Here is a 16,336-nt window from a genome sequence, read left to right on the forward strand (position 1 = left end):
TACAAAGATTATGTTAAGCTCCAAGATGTACTACCCCAGTTGCAAGTGCTCTCATATGAGTGTTCTGATGTAAGGGTGGTTGTCCGTGTTTGTGGTGCGTCTTCCCTAAGGGCATAAAAAAGATGTTGTTACAAGATCGAATTTCTTCCACCCTTCATGGAAATTCAGCAATTCGCTTGGACAGTGCTCACTAATGAACCCTGTGAAAGTACTGCTAAAACTACATTTACTTGATATAGCCATTAATGTCAATTTTTACACAGATTTGTACAGGTTCTTTGGACTTCTCAATATTTCCACGCTTTGTCTTAAATTGAAAATACCAGGAGCAACCCTGGGACATAAAATTGGGGCGGCAGGTAACCTAGTGGTTAGAGGGTTGGGCCAGTAACCGAAAGGTCGCTGGGTCGAATCCCCAAGCTGACAAGGTCAACATCTGTCCTGCCCCTGAACAACAGTTCCCCGGTAGGCAGTCATTGTAAATAAGAATTGTTCTTAACTGACTTGCCTAGTTAAATAAAGGTTACATTTAAAAAATAATAATAATTCAGTTGGACATTTCAGAGTTAACTGTCAGTTTGAAACTTGTGTACTACCCAACCCTATTCACACAACTAGCCAGTGGTGCTGCACCAAGCTGAATTGTGGGGTTACACATTCATTCACCATATGGTTGCTGGAACCATGCTACATAGGACGGTGTGAAAGAAAATAATGCCAATACAGTACCCTTTTTGGATTGACACAATAGTGGAGAAAATTTAATTGGATCTCCCTAGATAGGTTACCCAGATACATCAATAATATTGTATCAGTAGAATATTATAGACCATTTTAATTTTAATCTGAGGTAAAGCAAATCAAATACAAAAGAAGGATTTTGCTGGTGTTTTGGAAGGTTTATTTTGCTTAAAATCCATGGAGGTTATGTAATCTTGCAGAATTCCAATCTCTTTGCTACCTCGGTTTAGAGCTAGACCATACTAGTCAATTCAGATAATGAGTCTGCTCGGAAGAGGGAAGCGGTTCCAATTTCAAACAAAAACAAGTCTCTATATACAGAGGATTAGGACGGCAGGAATAACGGGATTTTTATAAAACATACGAAAATTACAATTGATAGGTGTAGCTTGTGACCACACTCTGCAAAGCACTGGACCGCGCAAAGTTACCAATTTGATTGCGTCCACTTTCCAATTTTCTACGCGTGGTTGAATTTTGACGCGAAAACCTAAAGCAACCGAAAGTTGGAGCTTCCAAACTTAACAAGCGCAATCCTCTAGGTTGCTATATTTCGTTGTACTTGCAACAGTAAACCGGCATTGTACATTTTTATATATATATTTTTTTATATATCTTATTCATCCACTGAGAAGCCATGCCGAGGTCGAATAGGCAAAAAGAATATAAGCCTGGGGATCTCGTGTTTGCGAAAATGAAGGGTTATCCACATTGGCCCGCGAGGGTAAGCAACTTCAGACTTTTCTTCTTAACCAAACGCTAATCGTAGGCCTTCGTCTTCTTGTTTCTATCCCACATGTATATAGGCCTATCTGCTAGATCAGTTCAATGAGGCCTACCCCTGGTCTTTGCAAAGTTTATTTGCGTATGACTACGCGCTGTGAAATAGGCTAGTGACATGGTTTTTATTTGTACATTTGGTGTTTCATTTTGGGAAATCTAAATTGTAGCAGTAAACATACTTTTACATTGACCTAGCAAATACCGTCCTGAATACTATTCATTTCGCAGAGACGCTGTTTAATTTAATCATTGATACGAGGCCTAGTATAGGCTGTTCGATAGATCCTGGCTTCAAGTAAACAAACATTTAATATATTCAACTTGTGTAACAAATAGGCTGGAGTACATTTTAATGTCAGTTAACCCTGGACTTCTAGGATATTAGGCTATACAAAGTCCAAACAGTAGTATTTTACAATGTGATTGTGATACAAAGTTGCGACTAGGCGAGTCGCGAAATGGATACTTTGAAACATTGTAACGGAGTTTGCTAGTGTGAGAATTCCGAATGGATAATACACATGACCAAAAGTATGTGGACATCTGCCCGTCGAACATTGCTAATTCATGGGCATTAATATGAAGTTGGTCCCGCCCTTTGCTGCTATAGCAGCCTACACTCTTCTGGAAGGCTTTCCACTAGATGTTGGAACATTGCTGTGGGGACTTGCTTCCATTCAGCCACAAGAGCATTAGTGAGGTCGGGCACTGATGTTGGGTGATTAAGCCTGGCTCGCAGTCAGTGTTCAAATTAATCCCAAAGGTGTTTGATGGGGTTTAGGTCAGGGCTCTGCAGGCCAGTCAAGTTCTTCCACACCGATCATTGACAAACCATTTCTGTATGGATCTCTATTTGTGCACAGGGGTATTGTCATGCTGAAACCGGAAAGGGTCTTCCCCAAACTGTTCTGTCCTTGAGCTATTCTTGTCTATTAATGTTCAGTGTTGTCATGCTTTCGCAACAGCTAATGGGGATCCTAATAAAATACAGAATGCCAAAACTGTTGCCACTAAGTTGGAAGCACAGAATCGTCTAGAATGTCATTGGATGCTGTAGCATTAAGAATTCCCTTCACTGGAACTAAGGGGCCTAGCCGAATCATGAAAAACAGCCCCAGACCATTATTCCTCCTCCACCAAACTTTACAGTTGGTACTATGCATTGGGGAAGGTAGCTTTCTCATGGCAACAGCCAAACCCAGATTTGTCTGTCGGACTGCCAGATGGTGAAGCGTGATTCATCACTCCAGAAATAGTGTTTCCATTGCTCCAGAGTCCAATGGCGGTGAGCTTTACACCACTCCAGCAAACGCTCGGCATTGTGCATGTTGATATTTGGCTTGTGTGCAGCTGCTCGGCCATGGAAACCCGTTTTCATGAAGGTCCCGACGAACAGTTCTTGTGCTGACGTTGCTTCCAGAGGCTGTTTGGAACTCTGTAGTGAGTGTTGCAACTGAGGACAGACGAGTTATACGTGCTACGCGCTTCTGCACTCGCCGGTCCCATTCTGTCAGCTTGTGTGGCCTACCACTTCGTGGCTGAGCCATTGTTGCTCCTAGACTTTTCCACTAAACAAGAACACCACTTACAGTTGACGGGCAGCTCTAGCAGGGCAGAAATTTGACGAACTGACTTGTTGGAAAAGTGGCATCTTATGACGGTGCCATGTTGAAAGTCACTGAGCACTTCAGTAAGGCCAATGTAAGCCCAATGTTTGTCTATGGAGATTGCATGGCTGTGTAATCAATTTTATACACCTGTCAGCAACGGGTGTGGCTGAAATAGATTCTTCAAAGTAGCCACTCGTTGCCTTGCTGACAGTTTTGCACACTCTTGCACTGAGATGCATTGCCTTAGACCGCTGCGCCACTGAACTTTTCACTCCATACATTTTCCCTGACACCCAAAAGTACTCGTTACATTTTGAATGCTTAGCAGTACAGGAAAATGGTCCAATTCACACACTTTATCAAGAGAACATCCCTGGTCGTCCCTAATGCCTCTGATCTGGCGGACTCACTAAACACATGCTTAGTTTGTAAATTATGTTGGAGTGTGTCCCTGGCTATCTGTGAAAATAAATAAAAATAGTGCGATCTGGTTTGCTTAGACATATTTGCTCCTACATGTTTGACATAATGGCATCATCTCTTTTCCCCCTTAGATTACAGCAGGGCTATTGTATCATGTGCTCATCAGAAATGTATCTTGAGTGTGCCTGTGGATACATCGCATATAAACAATTTGAATCCTTTGATGTTACATAGTTTTGAAAAGAAACAGATGCGTGAGCATAGAAATGTAATTAGAGATAAAAGTAGAACTAATTTAGGCCTACTTCTGAAATGTTAATTCTTAGAATTTGTAATTCTATTTCTGTGTGTGTGTGTTCAACTACACCAAAGAAAGTGTCAAATGAGCCCTCAAGAAAGTATACACTCACTACACACATAAGCGTTGGGTTATCAATACATTTGTGCATGATCCCGTTCATAATACATTCACAGGACACAAAACAGCAATTCTTTACTATTCCCTAAACTATGCCATACATATACACACAGGTCTATCAAATTGGGTGAAGGGGGTCAGTGAAGAGACTCATTGATTTGCCACTGTGTTCAGTGCCCAATATTTGCCTTGGGGGCAGAGACACCATTTTGACAGAACTCTGAATGGCAGTCATTTACGCTATGTGTGTATTTGAGTGAGAAAACGAAACTGTGTGTGTGTCAGTCATTAAAACACTCGAAACCTGGCCTCTCAAGTGAGTGTGCCTTTTTTCTTTGTTTCAGTAGCCCCAAAAATATTTTATATGAACTTGTATTGTTTGCGGTAGCTCCTGAAATTCATAAATCACCATCTTTGCGCTTTTTTTTGTTGCAATTTTTGCCCCTAGTTATTTGGTTTGAAGCACTCACTAACAATTACACTCATTGTTTCCTTCTTCCGCAGATTAATGAGTTACCCGAGGGAGTGGTCAAGTCCCCCTCCAACAAATACCAAGTGTTCTTCTTTGGGACACATGAGACGTAAGTAAATCGTTTTTGATGCGATGAATCCTATCACATAGTCTTGCCTAATTCCAAATGAACCCCTAGCCCCTACCTTCTTTACACTTGTCGTGATATGAGAGGCTTTAATAGGCTAGTCTGTATTTTCACTGTATTACTTATACCTATCAGAGAACAAGTTGGAGCTACCACAATATCGTTCCTTACACCTATCAAATTCTCTCCAGATCTCCATGAGTGCACTGGGTGGTTCATTTGGAATTACACATTAGTTGTTTACCTGGTAGTTCCATAGAACAGTATTTTGAAGCTCTGTAGGTGGTTGCATGCTTCAACCTTTGAACTTTATAACCTTTAACCTCTCAGGGCATTCCTGGGTCCCAAGGACCTGTTCCCTTATGAGGAGGGCAAGGAGAAGTTTGGCAAGCCCACCAAGAGGAAAGGCTTCAGCGAGGGTCTCTGGGAAATTGAGAACAACCCTACAGTGATACATGAACCCGCAGTCTATGAGGTGTGTGCTTAGAGACGGAAAGGGACGTGTCTGTCTGTGTGCCTGCTGACATGCTTGAGCCTTTGTTCCTGTGTGACACACACACCACCCAATGTTTTTCTTTGCTAATCTGGGAACACAAAAGCCCTACTACTTCATCATCAGTGACGAAAAGTACTCCCAAATACACATTTACCTATACTCAACATTAGCAAATACAGGTGTGCATTGGGAGTAGTTCACCACGTTTCCCATCCTTAATTCTGTTCTTTCTCCCCCAGCCAGCAAAGGAGGAGACACCAGCAGAGGGGGTGGTGGAGGCAGGAGGGGCACAAAAGGGGGATGCAGAAGGAAGCAGTGACGAGGACGAAGGGACCCTCGTCATCGATGAGAAGAATGACAAGGGAGTGGCCAAGAGGAAAGCTGGGGGTTCCAGTGAGGTAAGTGTCAAACATTCACATGTCTAGTCAGTCTAACAAGTAGAAACATACCCCATATAGCTACTGTATTTGTTAATATTTTGCCAATTTCAATTGATTGGGCATTCAAACTATATAGCCACTATTGTAGGTAGTAATTTATGACAATGTTCCCTCTAAGCTGCGCAGCTCCTTCAGGTCTGCAGTGGAGAAGAAATGCCAGCCTGCGCAGAGATGCTGATGCATGAAATTGACCTTTAGTTGCCCCGTTAATGTAAACTATCTTTCCTGAAACAGATCAATTTCCTTCTACAGTACTGTGGGAATTATGATCAAATGAACATAGTCTTTTTCAGTGCATCAAACCTAACTTGGCAAGATTGTCAGTGATTTTTGTCGTAGGCAGAGCACATCAGAATAGCATTCTTTTGCATTGACCGGCACAAGCAGTTTCGAAAATCAACATTTTTGCTTACTTACGAGTCCTTAACCAACAGTGCAGTTCAATAAATAGAATAAAAGAAAACATTTACCTTATAAGCTAAAGTAATAAAAAAAGTAACACAATAAAATAACAGAGGCTATATACAGGTGGTACTGGTACTGAGTCAATGTGCAAGGGTACAGGTTAGTCGGTGTAATTTGTACACGTAAGTAGGGGTAAAGTGACTATGCATAGATGATAAACAATGAGTAGCAGCAGTGTAAAAACAAAGGGTCAAGGGGTGTCAATGTAAACAGTCCAGGTGGCCATTTTGAGTAATTGTTCAGCAGTCTTATGGCTTGGGGGTAGAAGCTGTTAAGTAGCCTTTCGGACTTAGACTTGGCGCTCCGGTACCGCTTGCCGTACGGTAGCAGAGGGAATAGTCTGTGACTGGAGTCTTTGACAATTTTTTGGGCTTTCCTCTGACACTGCCTAGTGTATATAGGTCCTGGATGGCAGGAAGCTTGGCCCCAGTGATGTACTGGGCTGTACGCACTACCCTCTGTAGCGTCTTACGGTCAGATGCCGAGCAGTTGCCATACCAGGCAGTGATGCAACTGGTCAGCATGCTCTCAATGGTGCAGCTGTAGAAATGTTTGAGGATCTCTGGACCCATGCCAAATCTTTTCAGTCTCCTGAAGGGGAAAAGGTATTGTCGTGCTCTCTTAACGACTGTCTTGGTATGTTTGGACCATGATAGTTTGTTGGTGATGTGGACGCCAAAGAACTTAACTCTTGACCCGCTCCACCACAGTCCTGTCGATGTGAATGGGGGCGTGTTCGGCCCTCCTTTTTCTGTAGTCCACGATCAGCTCCTTTGTCTTGATTACGTTGAGGGAGAGGTTGTTCTCCTGGCACCACACTGCTGGTCTCTGCCCTCCTTATAGGCTGACTCATCGTTGTTGGTGATCAGGCCTACCACTGTCGTCAGCAAACTTAATGATGGTGTTGGAGTCGTGCTTGGCCACACAGTCGTGGGTGAATAGGGAGTACAGGAGGGGACTAAGCACGCTCCCCTGATGAGCCCCCGTGTTGAGGATCAGTGTGGCACATGTGTTGTTGCATACCCTTACCACCTGGGGCCGGCCCGTCAGGAATCAACCGCTGTTGGAATAGAAGCGCTTTTGAGATCAAAGAGCAGAGCCGTGTGTGAAAATGTTTTCATATTCTTTGCTAGTTAGCGAGTTATTAGGCAGGTTATAGCTAATACACAAACGCTGTTCATTTGTTAACCTTTATTTAACTAGGCAAGTCAGTTAGAACAAATTCCTATTTACAATGACGGCCTACCCCGGCCAACCCCAGATGACGCTAGGCCAATTGTGCGCTGCCCTATTGTACTCCCAATCACAGCCGGATGTGATACAGCCTGGAATTGAACCAGGGACTGTAGTGATGCCTCTTGCACTGAGATGCAGTGCCTTAGACTGCCATGCCGCATTTCTTGACGTCTTTGAAAAGCAGGTCAGGTTAAGACCTTTGTTTTTGTCTCATGGGCAGTAGAGTATTTTGAGACTAGCTTGAATATACAAAGAAGACAACAGGCAGATTTTTTTTTTTACAATTCTCTGTATGGTACCAATAATGCTACTTTTTTATTTTGTAAAATAGTTTCTTCCTTCATCACAATACAACACAATTTGCTGTCACATATTTGGCCCATGGTGTTCACTGTTTGCAGACAAGTGACTTGAGCTTTCAGACAAATAAAAAACCTAAGGTTAATGTTAAGTCCTGCATAATGTTTTTAAAAAGTCTCATGGAATACAGGCCTCAATCAATAGCTATTTTCATCTGAAAATGTTATGTAATGCATTTGATCTATTGTGTTTGTTGGTAGGCCACTGTGAAAGTCCTAATAGGCTCCAAATAGCTTCAGTTGTCTGCTTGGACATTTTCTAAAACTGTAACTGAAAGTGGGCACAGCATCAGTGTTCACAGTCAAAGCGTGCTGCAAGTTGCACAGAATGCTCACAAGTGTTCAAGATTCCGCTCATAAGACCTGAAATTTGCTCGGTACATTGATGGCCGGTATCGCAGAATAACTGCCTCACAGGCAATGACGTTACCATTTTCTGCTTTAAACTGAATTATATGTTCCACAGGAATATTCTGCAGCACTTTATAATAACGATAAGTAAATAGTTTATTCACAATTAATTAATTACTCCCATGTGTAAATGTTAATAAGCTAGTTATTCACACATTTATAAACAACCTAAGTATGTAATAATCATTCATAATGTCTTGAGTGAACAGTGTACATTCTCATAAGATAATGTTCATGCCATTGGTATACCATTCAGCAGTACCTGCTGCTCCTTAGACTGAATCTGCAGTAAGGGAATCTGTTTCTTTTTGTAACGAAGTGGAGGTGAGGTGCAACGTGGGGGAAAAAATGTGCACTACATATTCTGCTGTTCTATCCTAGAACGGCCTTGAACATATCATTGGTTAAACAATCACACACTACAGAGGATGTTTAAGGAAATCTATTTATAATTTCATTCAAACAGTCACACTGTTGTAATAGTGTGTGTAACTTCAGACTCACTCAATGCTGGTAAAGTAACGGAATTATTACCCTTTTCTTGCCAGTGATATACCAAAACGTGAAAATAGTCTGCATTTAAAGGTTATACATGCAACATTTCCACCTGCAAATCATACATGTAACATTTCTACTTCAATCACATATCAGCTGTAATGAAGGAATGAAAATCCACTAGAGGAAAACGGGCCGATCCGGCCAGCTGTTATGTGTAGGTTACATCTCCCTGATTTTATGATTGGTTTGCAAGGTTGACATTAGCAAAACAGTTGCATTACAACATTTCCTCATTTCCAAACAATCTGCTTTACATTTCCTTCAACATCCTGTGTTGTGTGCTTATTCTTTTACCGTTGATATGTTCTAGGCTATTTTGAGACCTTAAGTAGCATCGGATACGGCTGGAATGTCTACCAATGAAGTTGTTTTTGTGATAAATTACACTGGTCACTCAACGCGTTTATAAAGTATAAATGATTAGTAAATGGTTTATGGACCTAATATTAAACATGTTATAAATGATCTTATGGATCATTATTACTTTAAAAGTTGTTTATACATGTGAATAACTAGCTTGCTAACATTAACAAATGTGGGAGTAATGATGAATAAACTATTTACTAATCCCTTGTAAAATGTATTTCAAGGTGTTATAACAAAGTGCTACTAAGTATTCAATAGAAGAGTGGCAGGAGTGGGTCACTTTGCTTGTCATAATGAAACTGACATTGCATGGCATTTCATTTTTTTGTTTGTTTTAAACAGTAAAAATAAAAAATACGAACAAATAAGCAATCATGTACAGTGCAAGAAAGTATGAACCCTTTGGAATTACCTGGATTTCTGCATAAATTGGTCATCAAATTTGATCTGATCTTCATCGAAGTCACAACAATAGACAAACATTGTGTGCTTAAACTAATAACACACAAATTATTGTATTTTTCTTGTCTATATTGAATACATCATTTAAACATTCATTTTGTAGGTTGGAAAAAGTTTTTGAACCCCTAGGCTAATGACTTCTCCAAAAGCTATTTGGAGTCAGCTAACCTGGTTTCCAATCAATGAGGTGAGATTGGAGATGTTGGTTAGAGCTGCCTAGCCATATAAAAAAAACTCAACAAAAATTTGATTTTGCTATTCACAAGAAGCATTGCCTGATGTGAACCATGCCTCGAACAAAAGAGATCTCAGAAGACCTAAGATTCAGAATTGTTGACTTGCATGAAGCTGGAAAGGGTTACAAAAGTATATTTAAAATCCTTGATGTTCATCAGTCCACGGTATGACAAATTGTCTATAAATGGAGAAAGTTGAGCACTGTTGCTACTCTACCTAGGAGTGGCTGCCCTGCAAAGATTACTGCAAGAGCACAGCACAGAATGCTGAATGAGGTTAAGAAGAATCCGAGTGTGTCAGCTAAAGACTTTAAGAAATCTCTGGAACATGCTAACATGTTTGTTGACGAGTCTACGATACGTAAAACACTAAACAAGAATGGTGTTCATGGGAGGACATCACGGAAGAAGCCACTGTTGTCCGAATAAAACATCTGAAGTTTGCAAAAGTGCACCTGGATGTTCCACAGCGCTACTGGCAAAATATTCTGTGGACAGATGAAACTACAGTTGAGTTGTTTGGAAGGAACACACAATGTGTGTGGAGAAAAAAGGCACAGCACACCAACATTAACCTCCCAACTGTAAAATATGGTGGAGGGAGCATCATGGTTTGGGGCTACTTTGCTTCCTCAGGGCCTGGACAGCATCGACGGGAAAATGAATTCCCAAGTTTATCAAGACATTTTGCAGGAGAATGTAAGGATATCTGTCCGACAATTGAAGCTCAACAGAAGTTGGGTGAAGCTACATGACGACAACAATCCAAAACACAGAATGAAATCCACAACAGAATTAATTTATTTGATTTATTTATTTCACCTTTATTTAACCAGGTAGGCAAGTTGAGAACAAGTTCTCATTTACAATTGCGACCTGGCCAAGATAAAGCAAGCAGTTTGACACATACAACAACACAGAATTACACATGGAGTAAAACAAACATACAGTCAATAATATAGTAGAAAAATAAGTCTATTGTGGCAAACCTCTTCAAAGTTAGGAGCGTTTGTCACAAATTAAGTGGGAAACTGTCACCAAAGTCAGCCCAGAATGAAAGTTCTTTCGAACATGACAGTACCTGTGTGTTTGTTTCGCTGTCCTGGTCCACCCAGGCCGCAGGTAAGGTCAAGGATAGCAGGGTTCGGTACACAAATCTGGTTCTCGGTAGGTCCAGGTCTAAACGCCAACAGGTAAGTCCAAAACAGTCCAGCTCGTACACGGTAAATCCAGCCAATGTACATTGTCTCTTTCTCTATGGTTCATAGATCCTTCCCGCCCTCTCTTTCTCTTCCTGGTTTTTCTTGACCTTTTATCTGTGGGTCGGCTCCACCTTCTGAGGGTTCCCCTTGCTTCTGGGAATTGTAGTTTTGGCAGTCGGCCATTTTGTGATCTGTAGTTCTGATCGGGGTGGCCATTTTAGTGATCGGGCAGAGCCCGTTTATTAGTTCTGCCCTCACATATCTGCCATTTATCACTCGACCCCCTTATTTGCCACACTATATACAAAGTGAGCAAATGAGGTAAAGGCAAAAAAGGCCATGGTGGCGAAGTAAATACAATAATATAGCAAGTAAAACACTGGAATGGTAGATTTGCAGTGGAAGAAAGTGCAAAATAGAAATAATGGGGTGCAAAGGAGCTAAATAAATAAATACAGTAGGGGAAGAGGTAGTTGTTTGGGCTAAATTATAGATGGGCTATGTACAGGTGCAGTGATCTGAGCTGCTCTGACAGCTGGTGCTTAAAGCTAGTTAGGGAGATAAGTGTTTCCAGTTTCAGATATTTTTGTAGTTCGTTCCAGTCATTGGCAGCAGAGAACTGGAAGGAGAGGCGGCCGACAGAGGAATTGGCTTTGGGGGTGACCAGAGAGATATACCTGCTGGAGCACGTGCTACAGGTGGGTGCTGCTATAGTGACCAGCGAGCTGAAATAAAGGGGGAACTTTACCTAGCAGGGTCTTGTAGATGACCTGGAGCCGGTGGGTTTGGCGACGAGTATGAAGCGAGGGCCAGCCAACGAGAGCATACAGGTCGCAGTGGTGGGTAGTATATGGGGCTTTGGTGACAAAACGGATGGCACTGTGATAGACTGCATCCAATTTATTGAGTAGGGTATTGGAGGCTATTTTGTAAATTACATCGTCGAGGATCGGTAGGATGGTCAGTTTTACGAGGGTATGTTTGGCAGCATGAGTGAAAGATGCTTTGTTTTGCGAAATAGGAAGCCAATTCTAGATTTAACTTTGGATTGGAGATGTTTGATGTGAGTCTGGAAGGAGAGTTTACAGTCTAACCAGACACCTAGGTATTTGTAGTTGTCCACATATTCTAAGTTAGAGGCCCTCCAATTTGACATACTGAACTCTATCAGAGAAGTAGTTGGTGAAACAGGCGAGGCAATCATTTGAGAAACCAAGGCTGTTGTGTCTGCCGATGAGGATGTGGTGATTGACAGAGTCAAAATCCTTGGCCAGGTCAATGAATACGGCTGCACAGTATTGTTTCTTATCGATGGCGGTTAAGATATCGTTTAGGACCTTGAGCGTGGCTGAGGTGAACCCATGACCAGCTCTGAAACCAGATTGCATAGCGGAGAAGGTGCGGTGGGATTCGAAATGGTCGGTAATCTGTTTGTTGACTTGGCTTTCGAAGACTTTAGAGAGGCAGGGTAGGATAGATATAGGTCTGTAGCAGTTTGGGTCAAGAATGTCCCCCCTTTGAAGAGGGGGATGACCGCAGCTGCTTTCCAATCTTTGGGAATCTCAGACGACACGAAAGAGAGGTTGAACAGGCTAGTAATAGGGGTTGCAACAATTTCGGCAGATCATTTTAGAAAGAAAGGGTCCAGATTGTCTAGCCCGGCTGATTTGTAGGGCTCCAGATTTTGCAGCTCTTTCAGAACATCAGCTGACTGGATTTGGGAGAAGGAGAAATGGGAAAGGCTTTGGCGAGTTGCTGTGGTTGGTGCAGTGCTTTTGACCGGGGTAGGGGTAGCCAGGTGGAAAGCATGGCCAGCCGTAGAAAAATGCTTATTGAAATTCTCGATTTTAGTGGATTTATCGGTGGTGACAGATTTTCCTATCCTCAGTGCAGTGGGCAGCTGGGAGGAGGTGCTCTTATTCACTAAGGACTTTACAGTGTTCCAGAACATTTTTGAGTTTGTCTCAGGAAGCAAATTTCTGCTTGAAAAAGCTATGCCTTGGCTTTTCTAACTGCCTGTGTATATTGGTTTCTAACTTCCCTGAAAAGTTGCATATCACGGGGGCTGTTCGATGCTAATGCAGAACGCCACCGGATGTTTTTGTGTTGGTTAAGGGCAGTCAGGTCTGGAGAGAACCAAGGGCTATATCTATTCCTGGTTCTAAATTTCTTGAATGGGGCATGCTTATTTAAGATGGTGAAGAAGGCATTTAAAAAAAAAAAACAGGCATCCTCTACTGAAGGGATACCAGGATACCCGGGCCAGATCGATTAGAAAGGCCTGCTCGCTGAAGTGTTTCAGGGAGCGTTTGACAGTGATGAGTGGAGGTCGTTCAACCGCTGACCCATTACGGATGCAGGCAATGAGGCAGTGATCGCTGAGATCTTGGTTGAAAACAACAGTGGTGTATTTAGAGGGTAAGTTGGTTAGGATGATATCTATGAGGGTGCCTGTGTGTTGCGGCTTTGCGGTGGTACCTGGTAGGTTCATTGATAATTTGTGTGAGATTGAGGGCATCAAGCTTAGATTGTAGGATGGCTGGGGTGTTAAGCATGTCCCAGTTTAGGTCACCTAGCAGCACGAGCTCTGAAGATAGATGGGGGGGGGGGGGGGGGGGCAATCAGTTCACATATGGTGTCCAGAGCACAGCTGGGGGCAGAGGGTGGTCTATAGCAGGTTGCATCTGTGAGAGACTTCACCATAACAAAATACGCCTTCTGGAGTGGCCCAGTCCCCTTCTGGAGTGGCCCAGAGTCCTGACCTCAACCCGACTGAGATGTTGTGGCATGACCTCGAGCAGTTAACTCCAGATATCCCAATAATATTGCTGAACTGAAAGAGTTTTGTAAAGAGGAATGGTCTAAAATTCCTCCTGACCTTTGTGCAGGTCTGATCTGCAACTCCAGAAAAGGTTTGATTGAGGTTATTGAAGCCAAAGGAGGGTCAACCAGTTATTAAATCCAAGGTTTCACTTACTTTTTCCTCCTTGCACTGTGAATGTTTACAGTGTGTTCAATAAAGACTTAAACATATCATTGTTTGTGTGTTATTAGTTTAAGCAGACTGTTTGTCTATTGTTGTGACCTTGATGAAGATCCGATCAAATTTTATGACCATTTTATGCAGAAATCCAGATATTTCCAAAGGGTTCACATACTTTTTCTTGCCACTGTATGCTTGCTGACTTGGGGAAACATGTCACTTGAATAAGGGTGATGCGTCTTTCTCTCTCCCTGAAGAGCTCTCCTAAACGACCTAAGGACACAGAGGGCAAAGGTGACTCGAAGGTGGATAGTAAGAAGTCTGACACTGAGCTGAAGCTTAATGACAAGGCAGGGCATAAGCCCACTGAGCTGTCTTCCGCGCCGGGTGAATCAAAGCCAGAGGGCCAGGCAAAACCACCGACCGAGGGCCAACTAACATCAGAGAAGGTGAGGGAAGCTGTCTTTTGGCTGTTGAGTTAGATATGAAACTACCTTTTTTCACTATGTTTTACATAGATCTTCTCTGAACAGGAGATCGATTAATTTGGTCATACATCAGGGCCTGATCCAGGGTGAGTTTCCCAAAAGCCTTCTAGCTTATGTGGCCTGTTATTTCTGTTGACAATCTTCTGTGCTTGAACTAACGAAATTGAACAAATGAAGCACTTTGCTGTTCTACGTGGAATGGTTCATCAATAGATACTGTATCTACTACTGCACTGGCAACGAGGCTTTCGAGAAACTCACACCCACGTAAATTTGAATAGTTGGTGGTGTTTGTTTCATATCCAACATTTATTTAAAAATATGAAATTACTGATGCAATGTAACATTTTCTCCATGCTTTCTTTTCAGCCTGTGATGGACAGTGCTTAACATCAAGCCTCCGAGGATGACCAAGGACCCTTGGTTCTTCTCTGTGGAATTTGGGGCGTCAACATACAGTAATTTAGCTAATCTTTGAATGCTAGGTTTCTCCTGTTTAAGTAACTGGAAAATGTTAAGACCTATATAGAAATTGTACTTGCTATATATCTATAGATATATATTGATAGGCAAAAAACCTTACTTGCCAGTTGGGGATATTGTATATCCCAGGATTGAAATTGTCAAGTCAAACCAATAGTGATGAGAAATTCAAGGCTCAAGAGGAAATGTGTTTCGGATGTATACATTTTTTTTGGCGTGCAATTAGGATGTCTGGCTGCTAGGTGTCAAATGCAGTTTAGAGAGTGCACATACGCGGCGGTTTCTTTAACAAGAACCTGAACATAAGCAAATTAATACAAAAACAAAACTATTTTGGGGAAATCTAGTAAACATTGCATTCATAATTCATTTCCATTTGACATAAAAATCCTGTTTTTGAATATGTTTTTAGTTTTGAGGGTCGTTGGTGTTAGAAGACTTGATAGCTTTTTGCTATGTCGTTGTGCTTTATAAAAATGTTTTCTTGGCTTTAAGGTGTATACATAATAGTAATTGTACTTGCTTTTCTTTCCCTTTCCTCGGCCTGACTTTGAAACAGGCGATGTATTTTCTTACTCATGGTGTGTTGCATTTTTAAGATATTTAGCTTTGCCTAGATCACTAGCAAGTTTTTCTAGCGACAACTATCGCTTTAACGCTATATAACATGTTGCATGTTACCTGTACATGGTAGGTGACCAAATAATGCGCCTTAAATGACTTAGATCCCACCGAATTCCCTATTTTGATTGAATGTCACAAGTCTATTTACATAAGCACAAATACAAGATAATGAAAACCACTTTGCAAACCCCTGTCTTAACCCTTTACACTCGAACCCTTATATGGGTTGAAAATGGCAGATTTGGGCACTGATAAGTCTAAATTGGAACGCAGTGGCTCTACAGTAACATGCTATAAATGACGTCAGAGCTCTGGCTCTGCGTGTCACAGCGCTGTATGGGTTTTGACTGACAGCCGTTCTTGTCGTGTGCAGTGCTCAAGTTCAGAAGTTGCCCCCATCTCTCCCTTACTGGTTGTATCCAGAGTATTTTCAGATTTTGTTATCAACAAATGCTAAGAAAAGTACACTAAATGTAAAATGCACATAAAATCAACACTGTAATGTTTGGATGTCAGGTGAACTGTTGTCCTCAACGTTGGTCTAAAAATTATTCCATAATCTCCAAACTGTTCCCTTTCAATTGCTACCATGCTTATGCATATGCATTTTCATATTTCTTCTATAAGAAACATTACAATTTATCCCTGTCCATATAGGTCAATTCCCACGTGTAAATAGTTAAGGGAAATCTATATTTCAAAAAACTACCCCAAAATTAAATGTGCATTGTTAAAAGCAAGAAAAACATTCCTGAATGTTTCTGTGACAATGTTGGTATTAACCAGTGACCTGCTTGATGACGCGCAATGCTTTCAGGTCTGGAAGATGACTAGGAAGGACTACCTTCTATGGAAGGGGACATTTACTCCTACACTGGAGGTCTGAAGTACTTCTGGTTTTCAGTTCTATTAATTGCACCTAATTAATTTCACCTACCTGATATCCCAGGTTT

The 16,336-nt window shown here is 41.7% G+C and overlaps 1 protein-coding gene across 1 annotated transcript; it reads left to right on the forward strand.

Annotated features, from left to right (window-relative positions):
• Positions 1-1,021: 1,021 nt before the first annotated feature.
• Positions 1,022-14,967, forward strand: LOC106570204 (hepatoma-derived growth factor). The gene is made up of 6 exons (XM_014142285.3): positions 1,022-1,465; positions 4,480-4,556; positions 4,905-5,049; positions 5,310-5,468; positions 14,046-14,237; positions 14,646-14,967. Exons 1-6 carry the CDS (start codon positions 1,379-1,381, stop codon positions 14,664-14,666), a joined length of 681 nt encoding a protein of 226 aa, XP_013997760.1. The 5' UTR covers positions 1,022-1,378; the 3' UTR covers positions 14,667-14,967.
• The last annotated feature ends 1,369 nt before the right edge of the window (positions 14,968-16,336 follow it).

This window comes from Salmo salar, chromosome 14 (genome assembly GCF_965601325.2).
Source record: "Salmo salar chromosome 14, fSalSal1, whole genome shotgun sequence".
Taxonomy (NCBI): Eukaryota; Metazoa; Chordata; class Actinopteri; order Salmoniformes; family Salmonidae; genus Salmo; species Salmo salar.

Excerpts from the sequence above, each read along its gene's own strand:
- LOC106570204 (XM_014142285.3), top strand. The coding sequence starts at position 1,379 with ATGCCGAGGTCGAATAGGCAAAAAGAATATAAGCCTGGGGATCTCGTG. Across the intron at positions 1,466-4,479 it reads ATCCACATTGGCCCGCGAGG|ATTAATGAGTTACCCGAGGG; the intron begins GTAAGCAACTTC and ends CTTCTTCCGCAG. Across the intron at positions 5,050-5,309 it reads ATGAACCCGCAGTCTATGAG|CCAGCAAAGGAGGAGACACC; the intron begins GTGTGTGCTTAG and ends TTTCTCCCCCAG.